The 26173-nt window shown below is 40.7% G+C and overlaps 1 protein-coding gene across 1 annotated transcript in view; it reads right to left on the bottom strand.

The window, feature by feature from the left end:
• Nucleotides 1-23939, bottom strand: part of LOC126281180 (WD repeat-containing protein 55 homolog) — a 58170-nt gene extending 34231 nt beyond the window's left edge. Inside the window, exons 1-2 of the mRNA XM_049979873.1 lie at nt 23791-23939; nt 3474-3816 (exon numbers count right to left, since the gene is read on the bottom strand). Of these exons, the coding sequence (XP_049835830.1) occupies nt 3474-3816; nt 23791-23800 (353 nt within the window). The 5' untranslated portion in view covers nt 23801-23939. The remainder of the gene's footprint in view (nt 1-3473; nt 3817-23790) is intronic.
• Nucleotides 23940-26173: the final 2234 nt, after the last annotated feature.

Here is a 26173-nt window from a genome sequence, read left to right as displayed (position 1 = left end):
CGAACGTGCTTTCCCGTCATCCTGGGCCCGATACAATCCACGTCCTCATGCTGCAGAATCTTCCTCCTGTAGGAAGATGCTTTCTCCTCATTACCTACAAGCGTATTTGGGCTGATGGTGTATTTCCCACGCTTTGGAGTGAAGCTATTATTGTTCCCCTACCTAAGCCTGGTAAAGATAAATCTCACACAAGTTTACGTAGCCCTGTTTTTTGTGGGACGGGGAGAGGCTAACATGGTGCTGTAGCTTCCAGACGAAGGGACATTCGGTTTGCTCACTTATCTAGATAGATGGGACATGAATGAGAAGAAGCAGCATGTTTTCCATGACAATTAATGCAGCGGAGGGAAGGAGGTGGACAGGTGCCCTCGTGTGCATCCCTGCCACAAGTGACACATTTGGCCGCATTTTTACATGATGTGCTAGTATGATTGAACTGGTGGCATTTGTAATACCTCAACAGATTGGGAATGTAAGGGCACACAGAGATGACTTCATAGCCTGCCTTTATCTTCCTTCTTCATAACTCGAACAGCAGCAACGCCCTGTTCCGATAGATAATTAGTTCTTTAATCCTCTGTCAAGCCATCCAACAGCCGGGTGTAGATAACACTGCAGGACGAGTTAAGTGTCTTGTGTGCCTCCACTTTTATAGGATATTCATGGAGGATTTAGGCCTTGAGTTGTTTCTTGGCGTGGAGAGCACTATCAGAAAGAGACATTCAGGCAGGATCCTCATTCCACTTTCTTTTATGTGAAAGACTCAGAGAAAGAGAAGGAAAATTAGTCATTGGGAAGAAGTGCCCCATGATTGCCAGGTGTCCAATGGCGCGCTCTTTCCAGCAAGGGCCCTCCAAAGGGGAACCGCCTGCCTTAGGTGACTGTCCACACCTCAAGTCACACCTCCAAAAAGACAGACAGAGGGACCAAACCACAGAGGAGGAAGGTAACAGCTCAGGTAATCACCCCTCCCTGGGCCTGGCCTGTACCAGGGGGTACGTGCGGGCCCTACATGCCAACTAGGGGCTGGGTAATACGTTACCCAGTCTCCTGCTACGTGTTAAACGCGTGGGTGGCCGTCAGGCACACAAAGGGAGGAGAAGAAGAGATAAGAAAGAAAGGATGGCCTCAAACGCCACAGCGGAGGAAAAGGAGGGCAGTACAGGAGAGAAGAGTCCTGCAAGTAAACCAACACAAATGAGCTTCAAGAGCCCATGGAGGCATGAGACATCTCCCCAAGAGGAGAGAAAAAAATGACAGAAGAAGAGGAGACAAGCAGCACTGAAAGAAAAGTGGTGCTGTGAGGGCTGGGGCCCCGTGGTCACCAAGCACATACTCACCAAAGAGCGATGAGACCCCTGGGGGGAAAATCGAGTCCTGTTTGATTCTACAATACAGCTAGTAATGGGTACCTATGTCATACCAACCATGCTGACATCAAAGTGATTGCAGATGATTCACCATACAAAAAAATTGCTTAATCAGTATCCTGAAGTCACGAGTCCATTGCCTACTCCAGTACCAGTAAGACACACAACACTACTACATCCAGGACAGCCAGTGCATTCACAGCTTTATCATCTGCATCTGGAAAAACTAATGGTCACAAAACAAGACTTCTATGTTAGCACAAGGGATATATCACCCTTGAAATAGTAGCATGGCCTCTACTGTATACAGTTCCTCAGAAGAAAATGGAAGAGCATATAGCAGATCTACAGCAACTATTCACTATACTACAAGAACTTGGTTTAGTGATTAATCAGCAAAAATGTTTCTTCAAAGCAATGGAAGTAAAATTCCTACAGTACCTTATCAGTGCACCAGGAAAACTGCCACCTTAAGCCAGAGTGGAAGGTATTCTTCAGCTTCCTCAGCCCACTACAGTATGAGAATTATGTCATTTCTTGGGCTTAAAATACTTTCATAGACTTTTGTGTGTAATCAAGCATTGTTGGCAGCACCTCTCAATGAAATTTTAGAAGGTTCACCTAAACTTGGAGACATGCTAAACCACTTTAACATGTCTCCGAGTTCTCAACAAAGTAACTCAGCCCGTAACGGCTCTGCTCGGTACCCCTGCCTCTCCAAGTCAACGCTTTGGACATGTTCACATCAACATCATTGGACCTTTGCCAGCATCAGTAGGTTCCCAATATTGTTCCACAGCAGCTGACCATTTTCCTGTTGGCCTGAACTCTAGCCTCCAAAAGACACAACAGTAACTGTAGCCACAATTTTCTTCCAGGAGTTAATCCTACGCTTCACTGTTCCTCCCTGTGTCATTACCAATCAGGGCAAGCAAATCAAGTAACACCTCTTTAAAGCACTCAGCATTGTTCAGCATGAACCGTATTTAACCCTGCATCTACCATATTGCTGCTAATGGTTTTGCAGAATGGCTTCGTCAGCAGTTTAAGTCCTCCATCAGATACCATGCCACAGATCACTGGGCTGAAGGTCCACCTATTTTCTACTGGGCCTTCAAAGGAGATCCAAATGTAACAACAGTTGAATTTCAGTCCCATCAGGTTAGGGAAGGGTAGGTAAGGAAGTCAGCTGTGGCCTTTCAAAAAAACCACCCCAGCATTTGCCTGAAGTGATTTAGGGAAACCACGGAAAACCTAAATCAGGATGGCCGGACGTGGGTTTCAACCTTATTCCTCCCTAATGAGAGTCCAGTGTGCTAAGCACTGTGCGACATCACTTGGTGAGAGCTGTTTACCAACAATGTAATTGAAGGCTCAAATTACGTGCAACATCTTCATTCACAGACCTACAAGCTCTGTCGTGTGATTTCAAAACACATTTTACCCAGTGACTATTCATGTTATGTGCCTTAAAGTCATGCACACATGCTTTCATCGAGCATGATGCTATTCGAAAACCTCTCTGATCACCAGACGATGGTCCACAGAGTATTATTAGCATGTCACAACAAATGTTTTGACGTTGATATCAATGTCTCCTCTGTCACAATATCCATTAACTGACTCAAGCTGTCCTTCACCTGAGCTAACACCAAGATGCTATCTATGTCTAGCTCTACGAGGACACTGGGCCCACCTAGTCTTCCACTGCCACCGTCTACACATTTTGGGTGCATCATACGTTTCAGCCCCAAAGACTGTTGACACATGGGGTGAGGGTGGCGGATGGGGAGGGGGGGGGGGGGGGGGAGTGGGGAGTGATGTGAACAGTGAATCATCTGCTAAATAATTCATGTGTGCTGTGTAAACTCTTTGTTTCTCCTCACTGTCTCTGAACTAAAAACGAGGTATTGATGTAGACAATTTTAGCAGTCTTGCGATTATGATTACTTGTAATTAACTGTTATGTTGTGTGCGCAAATAAATTTATTTTTACATAACAAGTCCACGAATAGTACATATCACTATCTTATCCAGCATAAAAGTGTGAATTCTGGACAGAATACAATCATTATCTAACAGTAATGCTGAAATATTACTTACAGTAGAACATCACCCGTTATACTTCCTGCAGCTAATATGTTTTCTTGAGGGTGAAACGAAATATCAACTATATAATCCTCACATTGTATGTCTGGAGGATGTTCTCTAACTTTTTCCTTTTCACGTTTTATAGCTTTCACAAGATCATCTTCCTCTTCTTCATCTTCATCTGCAGCTTCTTCAGGATTATATGCATTTACAGCCATTCCTGAGGAACTCCCCCTGTTCTGTTCATCTTCACTGCTATGTCCACTGCCCATACTTGAATCACCTGCTGAGCTTTCAGAATAATCACTGTCATAGTCATCACTTGAGTCACTAGAATCTGACTCCATTCTTCTCTCTGTAAAAATCAACAAATTTTTGATTATTTATGCACTGTATAACAGGTACTAATCAACATAGTGTTGTGAGATCTGTGTGAAAGTACAACCACAACCTGAAAAACATACAGATTGTACAGGACAAGATGAGAAACATATAGTCCTACTACAACACTAACATTTTCTAAAAATATTATCTAGACAGCAGGCTTAAATTATTATATGATGCACAAAATTCTACATCTTATCTTATACTGTTAATCAAATAAGCAGAAAAATAAGCATTCATCCACTTTTTCAGATGGTTCTCTGAGCCACAGTTGATGCTGGTTTTTTTCATAACTTTATCAATGACATTTGCATGGCAGTCATGAAGATTTCTAGCACTCAATGAGAAGTGACAGAAATCTTCTGAGAAGTGACAGAAATCTTCACAACTATCTTCTATGAGAGTAAGTCAATATTATCCTCAATTTAGTTGTATTTTTGTTTATTTTGGTAGTACTGCAATTTTACATTGATGACACATGCTTTATTTGTTGATATATCTTTGCAATTTTCAAGCTGCTAGGTTAGTTTTGTTATTGCTGTCGTGCTGTTAACCATGGCTGCTCCGCTGTCTACTTGCACCAAAGAAGAGCACTGTTCAGTGATCCATTTTCTGTGGTCGGAAAGCATATCAGGGACCAAAATTCATCGAAGACTTTAGGTACAGTACGGGAACAGTGTTTTGCCATAACGGAGTGTCTATGAATGGACTGAAAAATTCCGAAATGGTCGCACTAGTGTAGCGCACGATGGAGGAACCGAACGACCGTTTACCACCACAAATGAAGAAACCATTGAGCATTCATGTGAAATGGTTCTCTTAGACGATTAACTATTGACAAAGTGGCGAATCGTCTGCAAATCAGTCAAGGTTATGCCTACGAAATCATCCACAACGGACTTGGATTTCATAAAGTTTGTGCAAGATGGGTCCCAAAACAACTCACACAGTTGCATATACAAATGTGCTTGGACATCTGCAACAACATTTGGATCGCAATGGTAATGAAGGGGACAACTTTTTAGACAGGATCAATACTGGTGACTAAACACGGATCCATCATTACGAGCCAGAGAGTAAACAGCAGACTATGGAATGGAAACGTCCACATTCGCCGCCGTGCAAGAAAAAGTTCAAGACCCAACCGTTCGCAGGAAAATTGATGCTTACAATTTTTTGGGACGCACAATGTCCAGTACTGGAACATTATGGAGAAAGGGGCACAACAATAAACAGTGTACATTACAGCGAGATGCTACTGCCAGGCTAAAGCCTGCAATACGAAGCAAACAATGAGGATTCCTGTCAGAAGGTGTTGTGTTGTTCCACGGCAATGCTCGTCCGCATACTGCTGCCCATACTATTAAAACGCTCCAGAAACTCAAATTTGAAGTACTGGGTTATCCTCCATACAGTCCCAATCTTGCCTCTTCTGACTATCACTTGTTTGTTCCACTCAAACAGGCACTAAAGGGCCGTCGATTTGCCTTGGACAAAACAGTGAAAGAAGCAGTGAACTCCTGGCTCGTAGCTCAACCGAGAACCTTCTCTTATGAGGGCATCAGGGAGCTTGTACAATGATGGACCATGTATGTTGAAATGCAAGGAGACTATGTCAAAAAATGACGTCCTTGTAAGTTTCCTATTTGACTGCAATAAAATTTTATAACTGCTTTGCGGATAATAATTGAGTTACCTTCATAATGACATTTATAAAATTATGAAAAAAGCCTAGCATTAGCAGTGGCTCAGAGAAGATTACATCAAATTCAGTTTTCATTCCATACACCCAAAAATGAGATGAATGTATAACATAAAAAGAAACATACAGTATTTGAATATAATACACACTTCCCTGTCCATTTGTCAGGGTATTATCACAGTATGTGAATACATTAATGTAAGCTAGAACTGCTAAGAATTAACACACTGTCAGAAAGAAACAGTGATGCACTGTTAACAAATTTATCATACACAAAATACCTAATCTTGACTGGTGAGACCAAGTGCTGTCAGAACTGAAATCTAATAGACATTTTTACTTAACGGGCTGTTCCATGAGAACACGGACACAAACCTTAAAAATTAAAAATATTCTTTTACGAATCTGCTTATCAGTTCTGTTGGATGAAACACAAAATCTTTTAATTTTAAGTTTCATTTTCATCTTAAGAAGTGCTCAAACTGAACAAATGGTTTTTTTAATTGTCTCCTAGCTCACTCATTTGTTAAATAGTTTAATTCTTAATTTCTTTGCGTACAGAGCCGAGCGGAGGTTCTGAATCAGAGGCTGAGACGGTTCTGAGACGGTGTGGGCTGCAGATTCCTCGACTTGCGCCATAGGGTGGTGGGGTTTCGGGTTCCGCTGGATAGGTCAGGAGTCCACTACATGCAACAAGCGGCTACACAGGTAGCAGGGGTTGTGTGGCGTGGGCTGGGCGGTTTTTTAGGTTAGATGGCCTTGGGCAAGTACAGAAAGGGCAACAGCCTCAACGGATGCGGGGCAAAGTCAGGACATGTGGGGACCAAGCAGCAATCGGTCTTGTAATTGTAAACTGTCGAAGCTGCGTTGGTAAAGTACCAGAACTTCAAGCGTTGATGGAAAGCACCGAAGCTGAAATCGTTATAGGTACAGAAAGCTGGCTGAAGCCAGAGATAAATTTTGCCGAAATTTTTACAAAGGTACAGATGGTGTTTAGAAAGGATAGACTGCATGCAACTGGTGGTGGAGTGTTCGTCGCTGTTAGTAGTAGTAGTAGTAGTAGTAGTAGTAGTAGTAGTTTATCCTGTAGTGAAGTAGAAGTGGATAGTTCTTGTGAATTATTATGGGTGGAGGTTACACTCAACAACCGAGCTAGGTTAGTAATTGGTTCCTTTTACCGACCTCCCGACTCAGCAGCATTAGTGGCAGAACAACTGAGAGAAAATTTGGAATACATTTCACATAAATTGTCTCAGCATGTTATAGTCTTAGGTGGAGATTTCAATTTACCAGATATAGACTGGGACACTCAGATGTTTAGGACGGGTGGTAGGGACAGAGCATCGAGTGACATTATACCGAGTGCACTATCCGAAAATTACCTCGAGCAATTAAACAGAGAACCGACTCGTGGATTTAACATCTTGGACCTACTGATAACAAACAGACCCAAACTTTCCGACTCTGTATGTGCAGAACAGGGAATCAGTGATCATAAGGCCGTTGCAGCATCCCTGAATATGGAAGTTAATAGAAATATAAAAAAAGGGAGGAAGGTTTATCTGTTTAGCAACAGTAATAGAAGGCAGATTTCAGACTACCTAACAGATCAAAACGAAAATTTCTGTTCCGACACTGACAATGTTGAGTGTTTATGGAAAAAGTTCACGGCAATCGTAAAATGTGTTTTAGACAGTAACGTGCCGGGTAAAACTGTGAGGGACGGGAAAAACCCACCGTGGTACAACAACAAAGTTAGGAAACTACCGTGAAAGCAAAAAGAGCTTCATTCCAAATTGAAACGCACCCAAAACCTCTCAGAAAAACAGAAGCTAAACAATGTCAAAGTTAGTGTAAGGAGGGCTATGCGTGAAGCGTTCAGTGAATTCAAAAGTAAAATTCTATGTACCGACTTGACAGAAAATCCTAGGAAGTTCTGGTCTTACTGATTTAACGTAAGTGGCTCGAAACAGCATATCCAGACACTCTGGGATGATGATGGCATTGAAACAGAGGATGACATGTGTAAAGCTGAAATACTAAACACCTTTTTCCAAAGCTGTTTCACAGAGGAAGACCGCACTGCAGTTCCTTCTCTAAATCCTCGCACAAACGAAAAAATGGCTGACATCGAAATAAGTGTCCAAGGAATAGAAAAGCAACAGAAATCACTCAACACAGGAAAGTCCTCTGGACCTGACGGGATACCAATTCGATTCTACACAGAGTACACGAAAGAACTTGCCCCCCTTCTAACAGCCGTGTACTGCAAGTCTCTAGAGGAACGGAAGGTTCCAAATGATTGGGAAAGAGCACAGATAGTCCCAGTCTTCAAGAAGGGTTATCGAGCAGATGCGCAAAACTATAAACCTATATCTCTGACGTCGATCTGTAGTAGAATTTTAGAACATCTTTTTTGGTCGAGTATCATGTCGCTTTTGGAAACCCAGAATCTACTCTGTAGGAATCAACATGGATTCCGGAAACAGCGATCGTGTGAGACCCAACTCGCTTTATTTGTTCATGAGACCCAGAAAATATTAGATACAAGCTCCCAGGTAGATGCTATTTTCCTTGACTTCCGGAAGGCATTCGATACAGTTCCACACTGATGCCTGATAAACAAAGTAAGAGCCTACGGAATATCAGACCAGCTGTGTGGCTGGATTGAAGAGTTTTTAGCAAACACAACACAGTATGTTGTTATCAATGGAGAGACGTCTACAGACGTTAAAGTAACCTCTGCCGTGCCTCAGGGGAGTGTTATGGGACCATTGCTTTTCGCAAAAAAAAAAAAAATATATATATATATATATATTAAAAACAAAGATTCCAAGACTTACCAAGCGGGAAAGCGCCGGCAGACAGGCACATGAACAAAACACACAAACACACACACAGAATTACGAGCTTTCGCAACTGGCAGTTGCTTCGTCAGGAAAGAGGGAAGGAGAGGGAAAAATGAAAGGATGTGGGTTTTAAGGGAGAGGGTAAGGAGTCATTCCAATCCCGGGAGCGGAAAGACTTCCCTTAGGGGAAAAAAAGGACAGGTGTACACTCGCGCGCGCACACACACACACACACACATATCCATCCGCACATACACAGACACAAGCAGACATATTTAAAGGCAAAGAGTATATATATATATATATATATATATATATATATATATATATATATATATATATATATATATGACCTAGTAGATAGTGTCAGAAGTTCCATGTGTCTTTTCGCGGATGATGCTGTGGTATACAGAGAAGTTGCAGCATTAGAAAATTCTAGCGAAATGCTGGAAGATCTGCAGCGGATAGGCACTTGGTGCAGGGAGTGGCAACTGACCCTTAACATAGACAAATGTAATGTATTGTGAATACATAGAAAGAAGGATCCTTTATTGTATGATTATACGATAGCGGAACAAACACTGGTAGCAGTTACTTCTGTAAAATATCTGGGAGTATGCGTGCGGAACGATTTGAAGTGGAATGATCATATAAAATTAATTGTTGGTAAGGCGGGTACCAGGTTGCGATTCATTGGGAGAGTCCTTAGAAAATGTAGTTCATCAACAAAGGAGGTGGCTTACAAAACACTCGTTCAACCTACACTTGAGTATTGCTCATCAGTGTGGGAACCATACCAGATCGGGTTAACGGAGGAGATAGAGAAGATCCAAAGAAGAGCGGTGCGTTTCGTCACAGGGTTATTTGGTAACCGTGATAGCATTACGGAGATGTTTAACAAACTCAAATGGCAGACTCTGCAAGAGAGGCGCTATGCATCGCGGTGTAGCTTGCTTGCCATGTTTCGAGAGGGTGCGTTTCTGGATGAGGTATCGAATATATTGCTTCCCCCTACTTATACCTCCCGAGGAGATTACGAATGTAAAATTAGAGAGATTAGAGCGCGCATGGAGGCTTTCAGACAGTCGTTCTTCCCGCGAACCATACGCGACTGGAACAGGAAAGGGAGGTGTAATGACAGTGGTACGTAAAGTGCCCTCCGCCACACACCGTTGGATGGCTTGCAGAGTATAAATGTAGATGTAGAATGCTATTTTACAGAAAGCTTGAAACAGGCATGCAAATACAGATTTATGAGATAGAAAAAAGCCTCACAGCAAAGAAAAAAATATTCATTATAAACAATATTTTTAGTGGTAATGGAATAACAATAATTTTATAACTGAATTTGACTGACATTCCTTAAGCTGGTGTAGGTCAAATAAATTTATATGTTGGCTATACTGCAATTCTGAAATTTACATTCAGTGAGTCTGAAGGATAACTGCTGAAAGGTAAGTTAATAAGCTTCTTTAGTAAAGATTACAATGAAATGTCTAAATGGCTGCATACAACATGAAGAATGGAGTTAATTATTTTGATAAACAGTTTTTATTGTTCCATAACCTATTATTTATTTGGGAAGCAATAGCAATGCCAAATTATAAGAAAACCTCAATAATGCCTATAAAAAAAGAAGTTATTGACTTCCTATGTACTGCAACAGGATGTCGACTATCTTTGAAGGTAACCATGTATTACGCCTAAATAACAGACATTTTTATGTAGGCGTATTGTGTTGTTATAAGATCACTATACTGAATAGAATTTTTTATTTAAAACAGATGTTGGGTTATCATTAGCAATTTCACTGTTTCCACATTAATTCTCAAACAAAATATTTCATTTTTACAGTTGTTATCATGCCTCTCACATCAGCTGAGATAATGAGAGAATATCAGAAGCGACTCAATGAGAAAGGGTTAATGATGAGATTAAGGGGAAGGATAAGGAAAAGTTGGTTTAAAAGGGGGTGAGGGAGAGGGTAGGGGAGGGACCAAACTGCAAGGTCATCGGTCCCTCGTTCCCAGTAGAGCAATTACACAAGGGAAATAAGAAAACAAAGAAGACATACGGCACAATAACAGGAGAAAGGAAGAACAGAAGAATGACAAGGGCAATGAACACTACAATGGGCAAAACAGTACAAAAAAAAAAAAAAACAAAAAAAAACAATAAAGCAGATTACCATGGCTGGCTGACCATGAGAATAAAAAAAGGGAAGCCAGACACTTTGTAACACATTAAAGGCTCCGTCCTAAAAGCCGTATGGTGGAGGACAGAGGGGGACAAAGAACATGCACTAAAACTCAGATCAAATGATAAAATCTACCCTCATAAATAAAACGCAAAACTAAAGCTGCTGTTGAGGCATTGTCGCCCAACACCGAAGGTAGTGTGCTGGGAAAGTGAAAAGTTCGCCACAGAATGGTTAAAAGTGGGCAGTCCCGGAAGAGGTGGCCGACTGTCATTTGGGAGTCACAGCAACACTGAGTTGGATCCTCGCGACGGAGGCCAATGGGGAGCCGACAAAGGACAAATGATTCCCTGTGAGAAGCCCACAGGGAAGACTTCCACACATTCGCAGTCTCCTTAATGACATGTAGTTTGTTGTGCATACTGTTATGCCACTCCGTCTCCCAAAGTCAAAAAACTTGCGCCGTAACACAGAATGGAGGTCAGTTTCAGAGATGCCCATCGCCAGGAGCGGTTTCTGCATAGCCTGTTTGACCAGCCTGTCGGCAAGTTCGTTGTCTGGGATTCCGATGTGCCCTGAGGACCACACAAACATTACTGAATGACTGGACCGCTCCGGGGCAGAAATGGACTCCTGGATGTTCGCTGCCAAAGGATGGCGAGGTTAGCACTCGTTGATAGCTTGTAAGCTGGTCAGGGAATCAGAACAGAGAAGAAAAGACTCACCAGAACAGGAACAGATGTACTGAAGTGCACAAGATATGGCCACAACCTCTGCAGCCAGCGGGCATAGGCAAAGCCAACATTATCATCAGCCATCAAGCTGTCGGTGTAAACAACTTCAGAACCCCAGAACATGTCAAGAATTAAGACGAAGTGACAGCGGAGAGAAGCTTTGGCTGAGGTGTACACCATGGAGGTGTACTTGAAGGGGCCTCAAGTAGAGGTGGTGAAGGGAAAGACTCCAGTTCGGAGACAAGGGACCGCATGCAAACCGCAATAGTGAGCCCTGACTTGGGCTGCTGATGCGAGAGATAAACTCCCACAGGTGGGAAAAGGAGACGGTAATTTGGACGCTCAGAAGAGCTATGAATGTGTGCAACATAACTGACGAGCAGTTGTGCACATTGGGTCCACAATGAAGGGACTCTGGCCTCCACCAGGACACTGGTCACCGGACTCATTCTAAAACCTCCCGTAGCTACGCAAACGCCAGTGGTGCACTGGGTCGAGTAAACGCAACACTGAGGGTGCCACAGAACAGTAAACCAGACTACCATAGTCAAGGCGGGATTGAAAAAGGGCTCTGTAGAGCTGCAGCAGCATAGAGCGATCTGCACCCCAGTTGGTGTTACTCAGGCAATGGAGAGCATTCGGGTGCTGCCAGCACTCCCATTTAAGCTGACGAAGGTGAGGTAGCCAAGTCAACCGGACATCGAAAACCAGTCCTAAGAATCGATACGTCTCTACTACAGTGAGTGGATCATCATTAAGATAAAGTTCAGGTTCAGGATGAATGGTACAATGCCAACATAAGTGAATGACAAACAATTTCACGGCTGAAAATTGGAAGCCGTGGGCTACAGCCCATGACTGCGCCTTGTGAATGGCTCCCTGTATGTGTCACTCAGCAACACTAGTACTGGAGGAGCAGACAGACACTAGTACTGGAGGAGCAGACAGAAGTCATCAGCATACAGAGAAGGGGAGACCGACGGCCCTACTACTGTTGCTAGGCTGTTAATAGCCACTGAAAATAGAGATACACTCAATACGGAGACCTGCGGAATGCCACTCTCCTGAATACGAGAGGAACTATGAGAGGTACCAATCTGGACATGGAAAGTATGGAGCGATAGGAAGTTTTTGTAATATTTGGGAGGGGGCCACAGAGGCCCCACTCATACACGTGGCAAGGATGTGATGTCGCCAAATCATGTCGTACACTGTAAGTCAAAAAAGATGGCAAACAGGTGTTAGCATCAGGAAAAGCCTGTTCAGATGGCAGACCGAGGGACACAAGATTATCAGTGTTAGAGTGACCCTGACGGAAGCTGCTCTGACATGGAGCCAGTAGTCCACGTGACTCCAGGACCCAACCCAACTGCCTACACACCATATGTTCCAGCACCTTACAGAGAATGTTGGTGAGGCTGATGGGCCGACAGCTATCCACATCATGTGAATTAGGAGCGCATTTTAGCACCGGAATGATGGTGCTCTCCCGCCATTGCAATGGAAGGACGCATCACACCATATCTGGTTGAAGATGATGAGGAGATACCGCTTGTAGTCAGATGAGAAATGTTCAATCATCTGTGGATCCGATCCAGCCTAGGAGCTGTATCGGGGCAATGTGCAAGGGTGCTGAGGAGCTCCCACTCTGTAAATGGGGCGTTATAGGGCTCACTGTGGCATGCAGTGAACGAGAGGACTTTCCTTTCCATCTGCCATTTGAGGGTGCAAAAGGCTGGGGGGGGGGGGGGGGGGGGGGGGGGGGGGTAGTTCTCTGACACAGAGGCTCAAGCATAGTGCTCGGCAATCGCGCTTGCACTGGTAGAGAGCACGCCACTGATGTTAAATCCAAGGACACCTGTTGGGGTCTGGCACCCAAAAAGACGTATGATCTTCGTCCAGACTTCGGAAGGTGACATACAGCACCCAATGGTCGACACGAACCTCTCCCAACACTCCTGTTTCCATCGATATATAAGCAAGCGAACGTGGGCACAGAACCACTTAAAGACTATTAGGAAGGGTGCCGCTTACGTCACTGTAGAGCTCGCAGATGTTCTTTAATTGCCTCAATGACTTCCGGCAACCACCAAGAGACTGTCTTTTGCCGGGGGCACCCAAAAGAACGAGGGACCACGTTTGCCACCACAGAAATTATCGTTGTAGTGAGCTGCTCAATCACAAAAACGATGGCACCATGTGGGGGAAATTCAACAGTGACAGCAGAGGTGAAGCTTACCCAGTCTGCCTTGTTTAAAGCCCATCATAGGCATCCATGGGCATGATGACGGGGAGCAACAGAAAAATGTGGAAATTGTCACTACCACACAGGTCATCATGTCTACATCTACATGGATACTCTGCAAATCACATTTAAGTGCCTGGCAGAGGGTTCATCAAACCAGCTTCACAATTCTCTGTTATTCCAAATTCGTACAGCATGTGGAAAGAATGAACACCTATATCTTTCCGTACGAGCTCTGATTTCCCATATTTTATCATGGTGATCGTTCTGCCCTACGTAGGTCGAGGCCAACGAAATATATTTGCATTCGGAGGAGAAATTTCGTGATTGGAATTTCGTGAGGAGATTCCATCGCAACGAAAAACATCTTTCTTTTAATGATTTCCATCCCAAATCCTGTTATCATTTCTGTAACACTCTCTCCCGTATTTCGTAATAATACAAAAAGGGCTACCGTTCTTTGAACTTTTTCGATGGACTTCGTCAGTCCTATCTGGTAAGGATCCCACACCGCGCAGCAGTATTCTAAAAGAGGACGGACAAGTGTACTGTAGACAGTCTACTTGGTAGGTCTGTTACATTTTCTAAGTGTCCTGCCAATAAAACGCAGCCTCTGGTTAGGCTTCCCCACAACATTTTCTATGTGTTCTTTCCAAATTAAGTTGTTCATAATTGTAATACCTAGGTATTTAGTTGAATTTGTGGCTTTTAGATTAGACTGATTTATCGTGTAACCAAAGTTTAACGAGTTCCTTTAGCACTCATGTGGATGATCTCACACTTTTTGTTATTTAGGGTCAACTGCCACTTTTCACATCAATCAGAAATTTTTTCTAAATCATTTTGCAATTTGTTTCAATCTTCTGGCGACTTTATTAGTAGATAAACGACAGCCTCATCTGCAAACAACTGAATACGGCTGCTCAGATTGTCTCCCAAATCATTTATATAGATAAGGAACAGCAAAGGGCCTATAACACTAACTTGGGGAACACCAGAAATCACTTATTTTCCATCAATTACTACAAACTGTGACCTCTCTGACAGGAATTGGAAATCCAGTCACATAACTGAGATGATATTTCGTAAGCATGCAATTTTACTACAAGCTGTTTGTGTGGTACAGTGTCAAAAGCCTTCCGAAAATCCAGAAATATGGAATCAATCTGAAATCCCTTGTCAATAGCACTCAACACTTCATGAGAATAAAGAGCTAGTTGTGTTTCACAGGAACGATGTTTTCTAAACCCATGTTGACTGTGTGTCAATAGACCGCTTCCTCCGAGGTAATTCATAATGTTCGAACACAATATATGTTCTAAAAACGTGCTGCATATTGACGTTAACGGTATGGGCCTGTAATTTAGTGGATTACTCTTATTACCTTTCTTGAATAGTGGTGTGACCTGTGCTACTTTCCAGTCTTTGGGTACGGATCTTTCGTCGAACGAATGGTTGTATATGATTGATAAGTATGGTGCTAATGCATCAGCATACTCAGAAAGGAGCTTAACTGGTATACGGTCTGGACCAGAAGACTTGCTTTTATAAAGTGATTTAAGTTGCTTCACTACACCAAGGATATTTACTTCTACGTTACTTATGTTGGCAGCTGTTCTCGATTTGAATTCTGGAATCTTTACTTTGTCTTCTTTTGTGAAGGCATTTCAGAAAGCTGTGTTTAGTAAATCTGCTTTGGCAGCACTGTCTTTGATAATATCTCCATTGTTATCGCGCAGAGAAGGCATTGATTGTTTCTTGCTGCTAACATACTTCACATACGATCAGAATCTCTTTGGATTTTCTGCCAGGCTTCGAGACAAATTTTCGTTGTGGAAACTGTTATAGGCATCTCGCATTGAACTCCGTGCTATGTTTCGAGCTTCTGTAAAGGATCGCCAAACTTGGGGATTTTGCGTCTGTTTAAATTTGGCATGTTTGTTTGGGTGTTTCAGCATCAGTGTTCTAACCCGTTTTGTGCACCAAAGAGGATTAGTCAGCTCCATTGTTTGTTAGTTTATTTGGTATAAACCTCTCAATTGCTGCCGAAACTATTTTTTTTAAATTTAAGCCACATCTGGTCTACACTTATATTATTAATTTGGAAGGAGCGGAGACTGTCTCTCAGGAAGGCATCTCAAGTGAATTTTTATCTGCTTTTTGGGTAGGTATATTTTTCGCTTATTTTTCGAGGATTTGGGGATTACAATATTCAATCTCGCTATGACAACCCTGTGTTCACTAATCCCTACAATGGTTTTGATGCTGGTTATTAACTCAGGATTATTTGTTGCTAAGAGGTCAAGTGTGTTTTCACAACCATTTACTATTCGCGTGGGCTCATAAACTAACTGCTCGAAATAATTTTCAAAGAATGCGCTTAGCTCAATTTTGGATCATATTTTATGCATACCTCCGGAATTAAACATGTATTTTTACCAACATATCGAGGGTAAATTAAAGTGACCACCAACTATTATCGTATGAGTCGGGTACGTGTTTGAAATCAAACTCAAGTTTTCTTTGAAAATTTCAGCAACTGTATCATCTGAACTGGGAGGTCAGTAAAAGGATCCAATTATTATTTTATTCCGGTTGCCAACAATGACCTCTCCAGTCGATAGATGAGAGAACTCCTGGCCTGCAAATTGATAAATCAATGGATGAGTAACTACCATGAGCCACACTGAAATGTGTGGCAGCCCCAGTATTTAAGAGGCAAAGGTCGAGTTGGGACAGTAAATTTTTGACATCTCTGCCACAGCCAGTAAGCATGGTGCTACCCCATGAGGTTTATGGGCATTAAAATCTCCCCAAAGTAGGAAAGTTTTACGGAGTTGATCAATCAGTTCAGCCAGGCTGAACTGCAAACAAGAAGAACATCTTAGTGCAAGTAGATTTTGCAGAAAATTATACTGTTCAACTGCAGAAAGAAGTCCAGAGTGCCCACTGGTCAAAACAATAAATCACTTTGTTTATAGCATATGTTTGGGACTCACAAAATGATGGATATTCTTGTGCCGTTGTTAATGATGAACTTGACCATAATAAATACCCAGTGCCTGCTTTCCAAAGTAAGATTGTAGAGCACATTATATCCACAAACCAAGAGGTAGAATCTGTCACATTCATGAGTGATGGTGCAGCCAGTCAATTTAAGCAGTGTTTCTCCTGTTTGCCAAGTTGAAATTTTTCAGAAAACACAATGGAATAAATATTTCATGGAACCTCTTTGCTACATCACATGGCAAAGGTGTTGTGGATAGGATTGGTGGAACTGTAAAGTGTGCAGCCTGGAATATCCGCAAAGCTGGGACTTTGCAAAAGTTGCACGTGAAAGATGTAATGGCATTAACATTTTTTATATCCCTGCCTTGCAAATTGCAGGGAATAAAGAGGAATTAGATCAAATGCGGATAGGAATAGTTCCAATAGAGCAGACCAAAACCATCTAGGCTCTTACATCTATTGTTCCATATATTATTGAGTACCAGAATTACTATCTCCCCAGAGGTTTGTGCACAATTTCAAAAAGTGATCTTCAGCCAAAGAAAATTCACAAGACCTGATCAATCATACAGCCTTGCATCAAGGGGATTTTGCTCTGGCTTCCTATGCTGGAAGAAACAGATCAAGATTTTTTGTGGGGCACTGGTTTATGTTGAAGATGGTTACAAATGGAAAGATATTTACATTTCCTGCAAAGGAAGATAAATTTTGGGTAGAAAAAGACCAAATTGTAGAGAAACTAGCTGCACCTACCGTAGATCAGAGGAATAAGTATCATTTTCACTACTCAATCAGCAATGCAGAATAAAACTGCTAATTTTCAAGTGGAAGTGTCATTCCATTATCAGTGATTTTTTTTTATTTTGCTAGTAAAATATTAGTTTTGTGCATTTATCTTCTTGCTATTTTGTTTCCCATTTATACCCCTTCACAATATAATTTTCGTGAATTTTTATAGCAAATAGGCAAGCAGAATTATTGTAAAATTATAAATGAGAACAATATGCATGTCTGAAATATGTCATTCTGTTACATTAGTCTCATTATATGAATGAACCTTAAACTGTTAAATTAAATAAATTGTGTTCCTTTGCTTATGTACGAAATAAAATATTAAATTTTTCATCTTTTATCGTGATTCTTGGTCTTTCCTTTGCTTAAAGTACAAAAACAATCACTGAGCGTCATTCCATCACCCATGTAACTACCCTAAGCTCGTCTAGCAGTCCTTATTCAGATACTCACCTATAGAGTAGAAGAAGGAAGTCTTTCAAGCGCAGTTTAAACTGTGCTTTATCGGAAACCAAATTTTTAATGGTTACTGGCAATTTATTGAAAATGGAAGTTCACAAATACTGGGCCCTTTTTGGACCAAGGGAAGTGATTTTTAGGTCTTTATGTAGTATGTTCTTCTTCTCAGTATTGATAACCTGTACTGAGCTACTGGTTGGAAACAGACATATTTGCAACAAATTTCATTAAGGAATAAATATACTGAGAAGCAGTGTTTAAAATATCCAATTTCTCGAACAAGTTTCTACATTATGTTCTTGAATTTACACCTTCAGCTTCTTGTCTGTTTGAAAATTTAGAGTGTTCTGAAAAAATAGGCATGCTACGTCTGTATAAGCACAATATAACCACAGGGTTATATAAGTGACATATAAAAAATGACACCACAGCAGCTTATGCATGCAGAACTAGTAATGGGAAAAGGAGTATTCATTACATATATTAAGCAAGAGCAAAAGTTCAAAAACACAGAGACGTAGATTCTGTAGTTATCAGCACATGGAAATGAGTGCTTGTGAATTAATCTACATCTACATGCTCTGCTAGCCCCCAAGCGGTGTGTGGCAAAGGGCACTACTTGCGCCAAAGTCATCAACCCCCCCCCCCCCCCTCCGTTTCAGTCATGGATCGCGAGAGGCAAAATTGACTGTTGGAATGCCGCAGTATGAGCTCTAATTTCCCTTGTCTTTGAATGGCGATCATTGCACGATATGAAAGTTGGTGGCAATAATATATGCGCTAAATCCTCGGCGGAGATCGTGAACAGCCCCTTCCGTTTAGCGCGTCATCTATTTGGAAGTGTGTCCCACTTCAAACTTTCTATGAGATTTGTAATGCTTTCACGATGGCTAAATGTACCAGTCATGAATCTTGCCACTCGTATTTGGACATTCTCAATCTCCTGAATCAGACCCAACTGGTAAGAGCCCCATATAGAATAACAATGCTCTAAGACTGGATTGTAAGCAATTACCTTTGTTGAAGGACTGCATCACTTCAGGATTCAGCCTACAAACCACAATCTAGAGGTCACCTTACCTGTTACTTGTGTAATTTGATCGTTCCATTTGAGATCATTTCGAATAGCCACACCCAGATACTTGACGGATGTTATTGCTTCCAAAGACTGGGCATTTATTTTGTACTCTTACATTAATGGGGATTTTCACTTTGTTATATGCAGTAGGTTACACTTACTAATATTGAGAGATAACTGCCAGTCACTACACCAAGAATTTATTTTCGCAAATCCTCATTGACTTGGTCGCAACTTTCGTGTGACACTACTTACCTGTAGACTACAGCAACATCAGCAAACAGTCTAATACTGCTGTCAATACCATCAACCAGATCATTGACGAAAATCGTAAAAAGCAGCGGACCTATTACGCTGCCCTGGGGCACACCTGATGTTACGCTTGTTTCTGTTGAAGTCTCCCCATTCAGGACGACATTGTTCTCTGTCTGTCAGAAAACTTTCTATCCAACCGCAAATCCCTTTCGAAAGTCGTGGAATATGGCATCAACCTGGGAGCCAGTATCTAAGAGCCTGTTGTATATCATACACAAAGAGGGCGAGCTATGTCTCGCATGACCACTGTTTCCTAAAACCATGTTAGTTTCTGCAGATGAGCTTCTCAGAGTCTAGAAAGGTTATAATGTCTGAACACAAAATATGTTCCATGGTTCTACAACAAATCGATGTCAGTGAAATTGGCTGGTAATTACATGCATCCGATTTTCTACCCTTTTCATAGATTGCTAATGACCTGGGCCTTCTTCCAGTCCCGTGGAACTTTCCGCTGTTCCAATGATCTCTGATAGATGATGGATAAGAAGGGTGCTATATTTGTGGCATAGTCAAAAAAAAATCTTACGGGGATACTGTCTGGGCCAGATCCCCTCCTGGCATCAAAGGATCTTAAATGTTTTACAATCCCTGATACACTAAACTCTATGATAGCAATCCTTACGTTTGTTTGATAATTGAAAGGGGGAATGGTGCTGCAGTCCTCTACAGTAAACTAGCTTTTGAAAGCCAGGTTTAGAATTTCTGCCTTCTGTTTATCATCAGCTGTTATATTATCCGTACTGTCAACAAGTGAAGGTATTGAATTATTTGTAGCGTTCACAGACTTTACGTATGACCAAAATTTTTGGGGGTTATTTTTAGAATCTGCTGATAAAGTACTGCTTTCAAATTCGTTAAATGAATCTCTCATTGACCTTTTTGGCAGCTGCTATCATTTCACATAATTTCTGTTTATAAGTGAGGCAGTGACTATGTTTAAAACAACTGTGCAAAATTCTCTGTTTTCTCAGCAACTTCCTAATACGTTTGTTGAATAAAGGTGGATCCTTTTCCTCCCCTATATTTTTGCTAGGCACATATTTCTCTAGCATGTGACGGACAATACCTTTAAATTCCGACGAGAGATGCTCAATATCTTTGAGTACTGTGATGAATGCTTGGAGCTGACTATGAAGATAATCATTAATGACACTTACTTGCTTTCCCAAACAAGAAAACTCTACTAAATTAACTTCCTCAAAAAGATCAGGTCAGTCTGTCACCAAGATATCGCATATGTCCCATGTTGGGTTGGTTTTTTGCTAACCAATTGCACAAAGTTGTATGTTGAGAGCACTCTTAGAATAACTCCACATGTTTTTGCTTCTGCCCCCTGTGATGAACATGTAATTTTCGCAGACAATGGACACCAGAGTAAAGTCTCCACCTATAACTAATGGCTAATTTGGATATTTATTTCCTATGTACACAAGACTTTCCCTGAAATGTTTGTTGCAGATACTGGTAGTCTATAAAAATATCCTAATATAATGGTCACTCCTTGTTTGATTGACAGCTTTATGCAGACTATTTCACAGTCTGACCCAGTCAAGATCTCAACTGCAATGAGCATACCACCTCTCATAGCATCAATCCTATCCTTCTTGTCTAATCTGAGTTCAAAATTTCGTTCCTATTTCTTTCTGGTTTCAACCAGCTTTCGGTACCTAATAGAATATTGGCCCTCACTTAATTGTAACTGTATACTGAGCATCACTGAGAAATTTTGAATTGTTTTTGAGGAATCTGTCAGACAACAGCAAGCAATTAATGGCGACTACAATGTAGATTTTCTAAAGGATTCCGATAGGAAAACGATCTGGAAACCTTATTTGGATCCTTAAAGTTGATCTCAGTAATTAACTTTCTAACACAGATGGATACAGACAAAAAGACCCTAACTGATAATATTTCTTTGGTGGAGCTCAAGAATAATTTAAATGATATGATCTGGGATGAAATTTACAATGAACCAAATAAATGATTAAATCTATTCCATGATAAATTCAGATCATTACTTGAAAACAGCTCCCTACAGAATCTAATCAAAAAAGGACACTAAACAGCTATGTAAAAAACTTTGGATCACCAGGATTATTGTATATTGTGAAAGGAAAAAGGACATATAGCCTTTAGCAAGAAGAAATAGGGATCCTACAGTAGTTTCACATGAGAAAACCTACTCAAAATTACTAAGAAAGGTTAGCAAATTAAAAATAAAAATAAAAAAATCAAGAAACATGCACATAATCTCAGAAATCATTCCGACAACAGACTTAAGCCTACAACGATATCAAATGTAGTGAAACAAGAGCACGGCAATCAGCCACAGAGCAGAATAATGTCACTTTTGAACGTAATGGAAGGGCTATAAATGATGAGTCACAGGTAGCATATGTATTTCCTAATCATTTCTTATACATAGTAGAAAGCCATATATACTTGAAGTTCATGAGAAAAATCTCAGCAGTAGGTTGAAATTAAGTAACTCTCTTAAAATTCAATCATATGAATGTATCACTAAATTCTCCTTCTGGAATTAAGAAAATAATACATTCTTTCAAAAATAAAAGCTCATCTAGTTTTGATGGTGTTTCTAGAAGAGTACTAAAGCTTTGTTCCCATATAATAAGCCCAGCCGTATCCGAAATCCACAATGCGCCATTAACTCAAGGCATTTTTCAAGAGAGACTAAAATATGCTGCTGTTAAACACCTATTTAAGAAAGGTGACAAGAGATGTCAATAACTACTGACCTATTTCACTGCTGACATCATTTTCCAAAATTATTAAGAGGGGAATGTATTCTCAAATAGTATCTATCCTTAGCAACAATAATACCCTCAACAAATCACAGTTTGTGTTTCAGAGAAGTATTGCTCATAGAGAATACATGTTCACTCAACAGATTTTACAAGCATTAAATAATAAAATAGCGGCAGACACTTTTTCTGAGACCTAGTTTTATGGAACTAATGGTACAGCCAACCAATGGATAATGGCATATCTAACCAAAAGAATGCAGAAAGTTGTACTTAGTAATTCAACCAATATAATCTGGACACACAATTCTGACAGGGGAGAAATCATGTACGGGGTTCTCCACAGCTCAATCTTAGGTCCATTATTATTCCTCATATATGAAAATGATTTTCCATATAATATACAACACGAACAATTGGTTCTTTTTGCCGATGACACTAGTATTGTAATCAACCAAGCATTTGTGCATAAATAGTAGAAATGGTAAACAAATTCTTAACCCTGTGGTGCATAGTGTCCACTACAGTGGACAGCTGTTAATGGTCGCTTCTTTGACATTTTCAATCAGTCCTTGGACTGCAAATGCACACAGTTCACTGCAGTGGGCACTCCCTACTGTTGTTGTGTTCTGCATGCACTTGCAGCCTCATGACTGATTGAAACCACCAGAGAATTGACCATTAAAAGTTTTCCACTGCAGTGAAGTTCATGCACCATAGGGTGAAACATATCACTGAGAAACTGCCTGCAAATGGTCTCGCCTTCAGTTTTAAAATGACAACACAATCAGATGAGCCAATCTATGGGTACTACACCAATGATAAGAGTTAACATAAAGGAAATAATTATTTCAATATTCATAAGTGTCCATATCATTGAATTGGAAAAAGCACATTTTGAAATACCTAAAACATCTTACTTCATCCACATTTGAACTTAAAATAGTTGAAAATCTTGGGGACAGACAAATCTGTTAAATTAACATATTTTCATCCAATAATGTCACACGGAATAATGATCTGGGGTAACTCTTTTTTAAGAAAGAAAGTCTTCATTGCTCAAAAAAGTGAGCTGTAACAACAATACCGCGCGATCACCCACTACTGTCTTGCAGACATCTGTTTAAGGAGTGTGCCCTTCTGAATACTGCTTCACAGTATATTTACTCCATCGTGAAGTTTGTTGTAAATAGTCGACTAAAGTTCAAAAGTAACAATCACGTAAACAATTACAATACCAGAAGGAAAGATAAATTCATTACGCTACATTAAGGTAGTCTTTAGCACAAAACAATGTGCACAATGCTGCAACAAAATTTTTCGATCATTTACACAGTGATGTACAAATGCCTAGCAGACAGCAAAGTAATATTTGATACCTGATAAAGTTGCCCTTTGACAACACCTCCTATTCCGTGGAAGAATTTTTAGCATTGTTGAGTCTAAAAAGTGATGGGTATGACTTACTACCTCACAACATTCATATATCTTTAACTATTTTTGAAAAAAATATATATATGTTCAGAATGTAACCATATGAATTTGCGATGTGACTGTAAAATTACTCATTCCACATTATATATTGTGCAAAATGATCCACGAAACATGAAACCATCCTACGGCAAATATGAGTATGTGGAGGCATTGGCACACTTTAAACATTTTAGTTATTTCGTGACATACGTGGTAATATTTTTAGGGAAATGCAACTGAAGTTCATTACATATTTATGCTATCAAAAAAACCATGAGACATAAACAAGCTTTTTATATTCAGTCTCGTCAAATTCCAACATATACTCACTGCGACACATTACCACTGACCGCCTTAAGAAATATTTATTACACAACAACAAGTACAGTCCACAACAATCACGTTACCACAAGCTATTTCATAAACAAACAGACGTCGAATATACACGCGTGCCGAAGCAGTTCCACCAACGTCTGAATAATGAAATAATCCTTGGTTTATACAGAGGGTACATCTTTTAAGTAATTATTTAAAAGGAAACCTCACGAATGAAAATAGTAGGATAAGAGAGTCAAAGAAAGCGTTTTATTTTTTTATTGCAGGGACAACCATTTCCAGTAATGTAATGTTAGACGACCCATACGTAAAAATTTCTGATCATTATTTGTATCTTTTCAACCTCTGTATCCTCAACTAGTTTTGGCGTGTGAATTCTTGATGCTACTTCTACTAGTTTTTTTGCTCACCTTTTCTTCTCTTCTTTGCAGCATTACTATATTGATCGTCCAACATTTGGAACCAGGCTAAACATTGCATAGCATCATTGATCAGTCTAGGAAGAACTTCGATAATATTGCACAATATTTTTATTGTACTGTGATACTAACCGTCTAGGGGCTACTTACATTTAAGACAGTTGAGAAATGAGGACATGAGGTAATTCGAAATAGTAAACCAAGGTCTGGAAAGCTAGTTCACTCGTGAAGCGCAAGACTGAAGAACGAGGCGGACGGACGAACAAACACACTAAACTGTTGTATAATAAATAGAAACAATCGGCACTCAGCGATACGCGAAGTAGGAGAGTTAAAATTCTACAGGCCGAGCTAGCAGATTTACATCTACACCCACATCTTTACTCTACGAGCCACTTTGAAGTGCATGTCAGATTCCTGATAATCACGGTACATTAGTGAAATGGTCGTATGGGAAAATCCCCACTTCATCGCTACATTGGAGATGCTGCGTCCCACCGATCATGCGCCGACTGTAACACCACTTTAATCTTTATAATCTTCCACTGTAGCAGCAGTCACCGATCTAACACCTCCGCCAGATATTTGTTGACTTATACAGGCATTGCTGACCGCAGAGCCGTATTCTGCCTGTTTACATCTCTCTGTACTTGAATACGCATGCCTATAACAATTTTTTGGTGCTTCACTGTATACATTCCGGCAAGTTACGGCACCACTACCATTTTTGTAATTGCCAGTGTTATTTTGTTTTTATCTCTGGTCGTAGTTTCATAGTTGTGGAAACTCTCGATACCGTGAGATAAATTGTAATAAAACTTTTTCTCACTAAACATATCAAGCGAAACATAGAAACATACAACGCTCATCAACTTGTCAAATTTTTCGTCAATCAAAATTTCTTGTAAACACATCAGATAGCCTACGTGCTACATTTGACAAACATGTCGAACAACACTCACTGTCAAATATTTGACCACGATAGAAAAGTTTGTCAAATGGATTGATCTTGTACGAGAGCGTTTCCTATAAATATCCTGGATCAAGAGAAAGCTTTAACAACAATGCACACTGCCGCGCGGGATTAGCTAAGCGGTCTCAGGCGCTGCAGTGATGGACTGTGCGGCTGATCCCAGCGGAGGTTCGAGTCCTCCCTCGGGCATGGGTGTGTGTGTGTTTGTCTTTAGCATAATTTAGGTTAAGTAGTGTGTAAGCTTAGGGACTGATGATCTTAGCAGTTAAGTCCCATAAGCTTTCACATACATTTGATTTTGACAACAATGCACACTCATAACTTTTCTCATCCTATAGCTATACAGATTTGTCCAGCAGATAATAATAGATTGACACAAGCAGCGACCTTTAAGAAATTTCTTGAGTGAACGAGATGTTGAAAACAATGTTCACTGTCAAACGTAAACAAGTGATTTTAACAGCCAATTTAACCTGTTGCTGGAACTGCAGTAACGTATGCATGTTAGCCCCTATTCACATGGGGATGCTCAAATCTGGTCTCCAGCTACCTGTAAACCAAGAGACTGGAGACTGGATGACTCGAATAGCCGATCACCTTCAAACAGGCACGACATGAGTCTTCTGTGCTGCTACGTCACTTGCAGTGTGAATAGAAAATGAAACCAGTTTCATTGTCTGTGGGCAAAGGACCTATGTAGCGTGCTTTTTGTATGCCATGGCTCCAGTACTACAAAGTTCAGTGAATCTATTACTGAGGATAAAAAATGAAATGTCATATGGATCTACATCTACACAGATACTCTGCAAATCACATTTAAGTGCCTGGCAGAGGGTTCATCGAACCACCTTCACAATTCTCTATTATTCCAAACTTGTATAGCGCGCGGAAAGAATGAACACCTATGTCTTTCCGTACAAACTATGATTTCCCTTATTTTATCGTGGTGATCGTTTCCCCCTACGTAGGTTGGTGTCCATAAAAT

Source organism: Schistocerca gregaria, chromosome 7 (assembly GCF_023897955.1).
Source record: "Schistocerca gregaria isolate iqSchGreg1 chromosome 7, iqSchGreg1.2, whole genome shotgun sequence".
NCBI classification, from domain to species: Eukaryota; Metazoa; Arthropoda; class Insecta; order Orthoptera; family Acrididae; genus Schistocerca; species Schistocerca gregaria.
The sequence above is the reverse complement of the archived record's forward strand: the minus strand, read 5'-3'. Positions and strand labels throughout refer to the sequence as shown.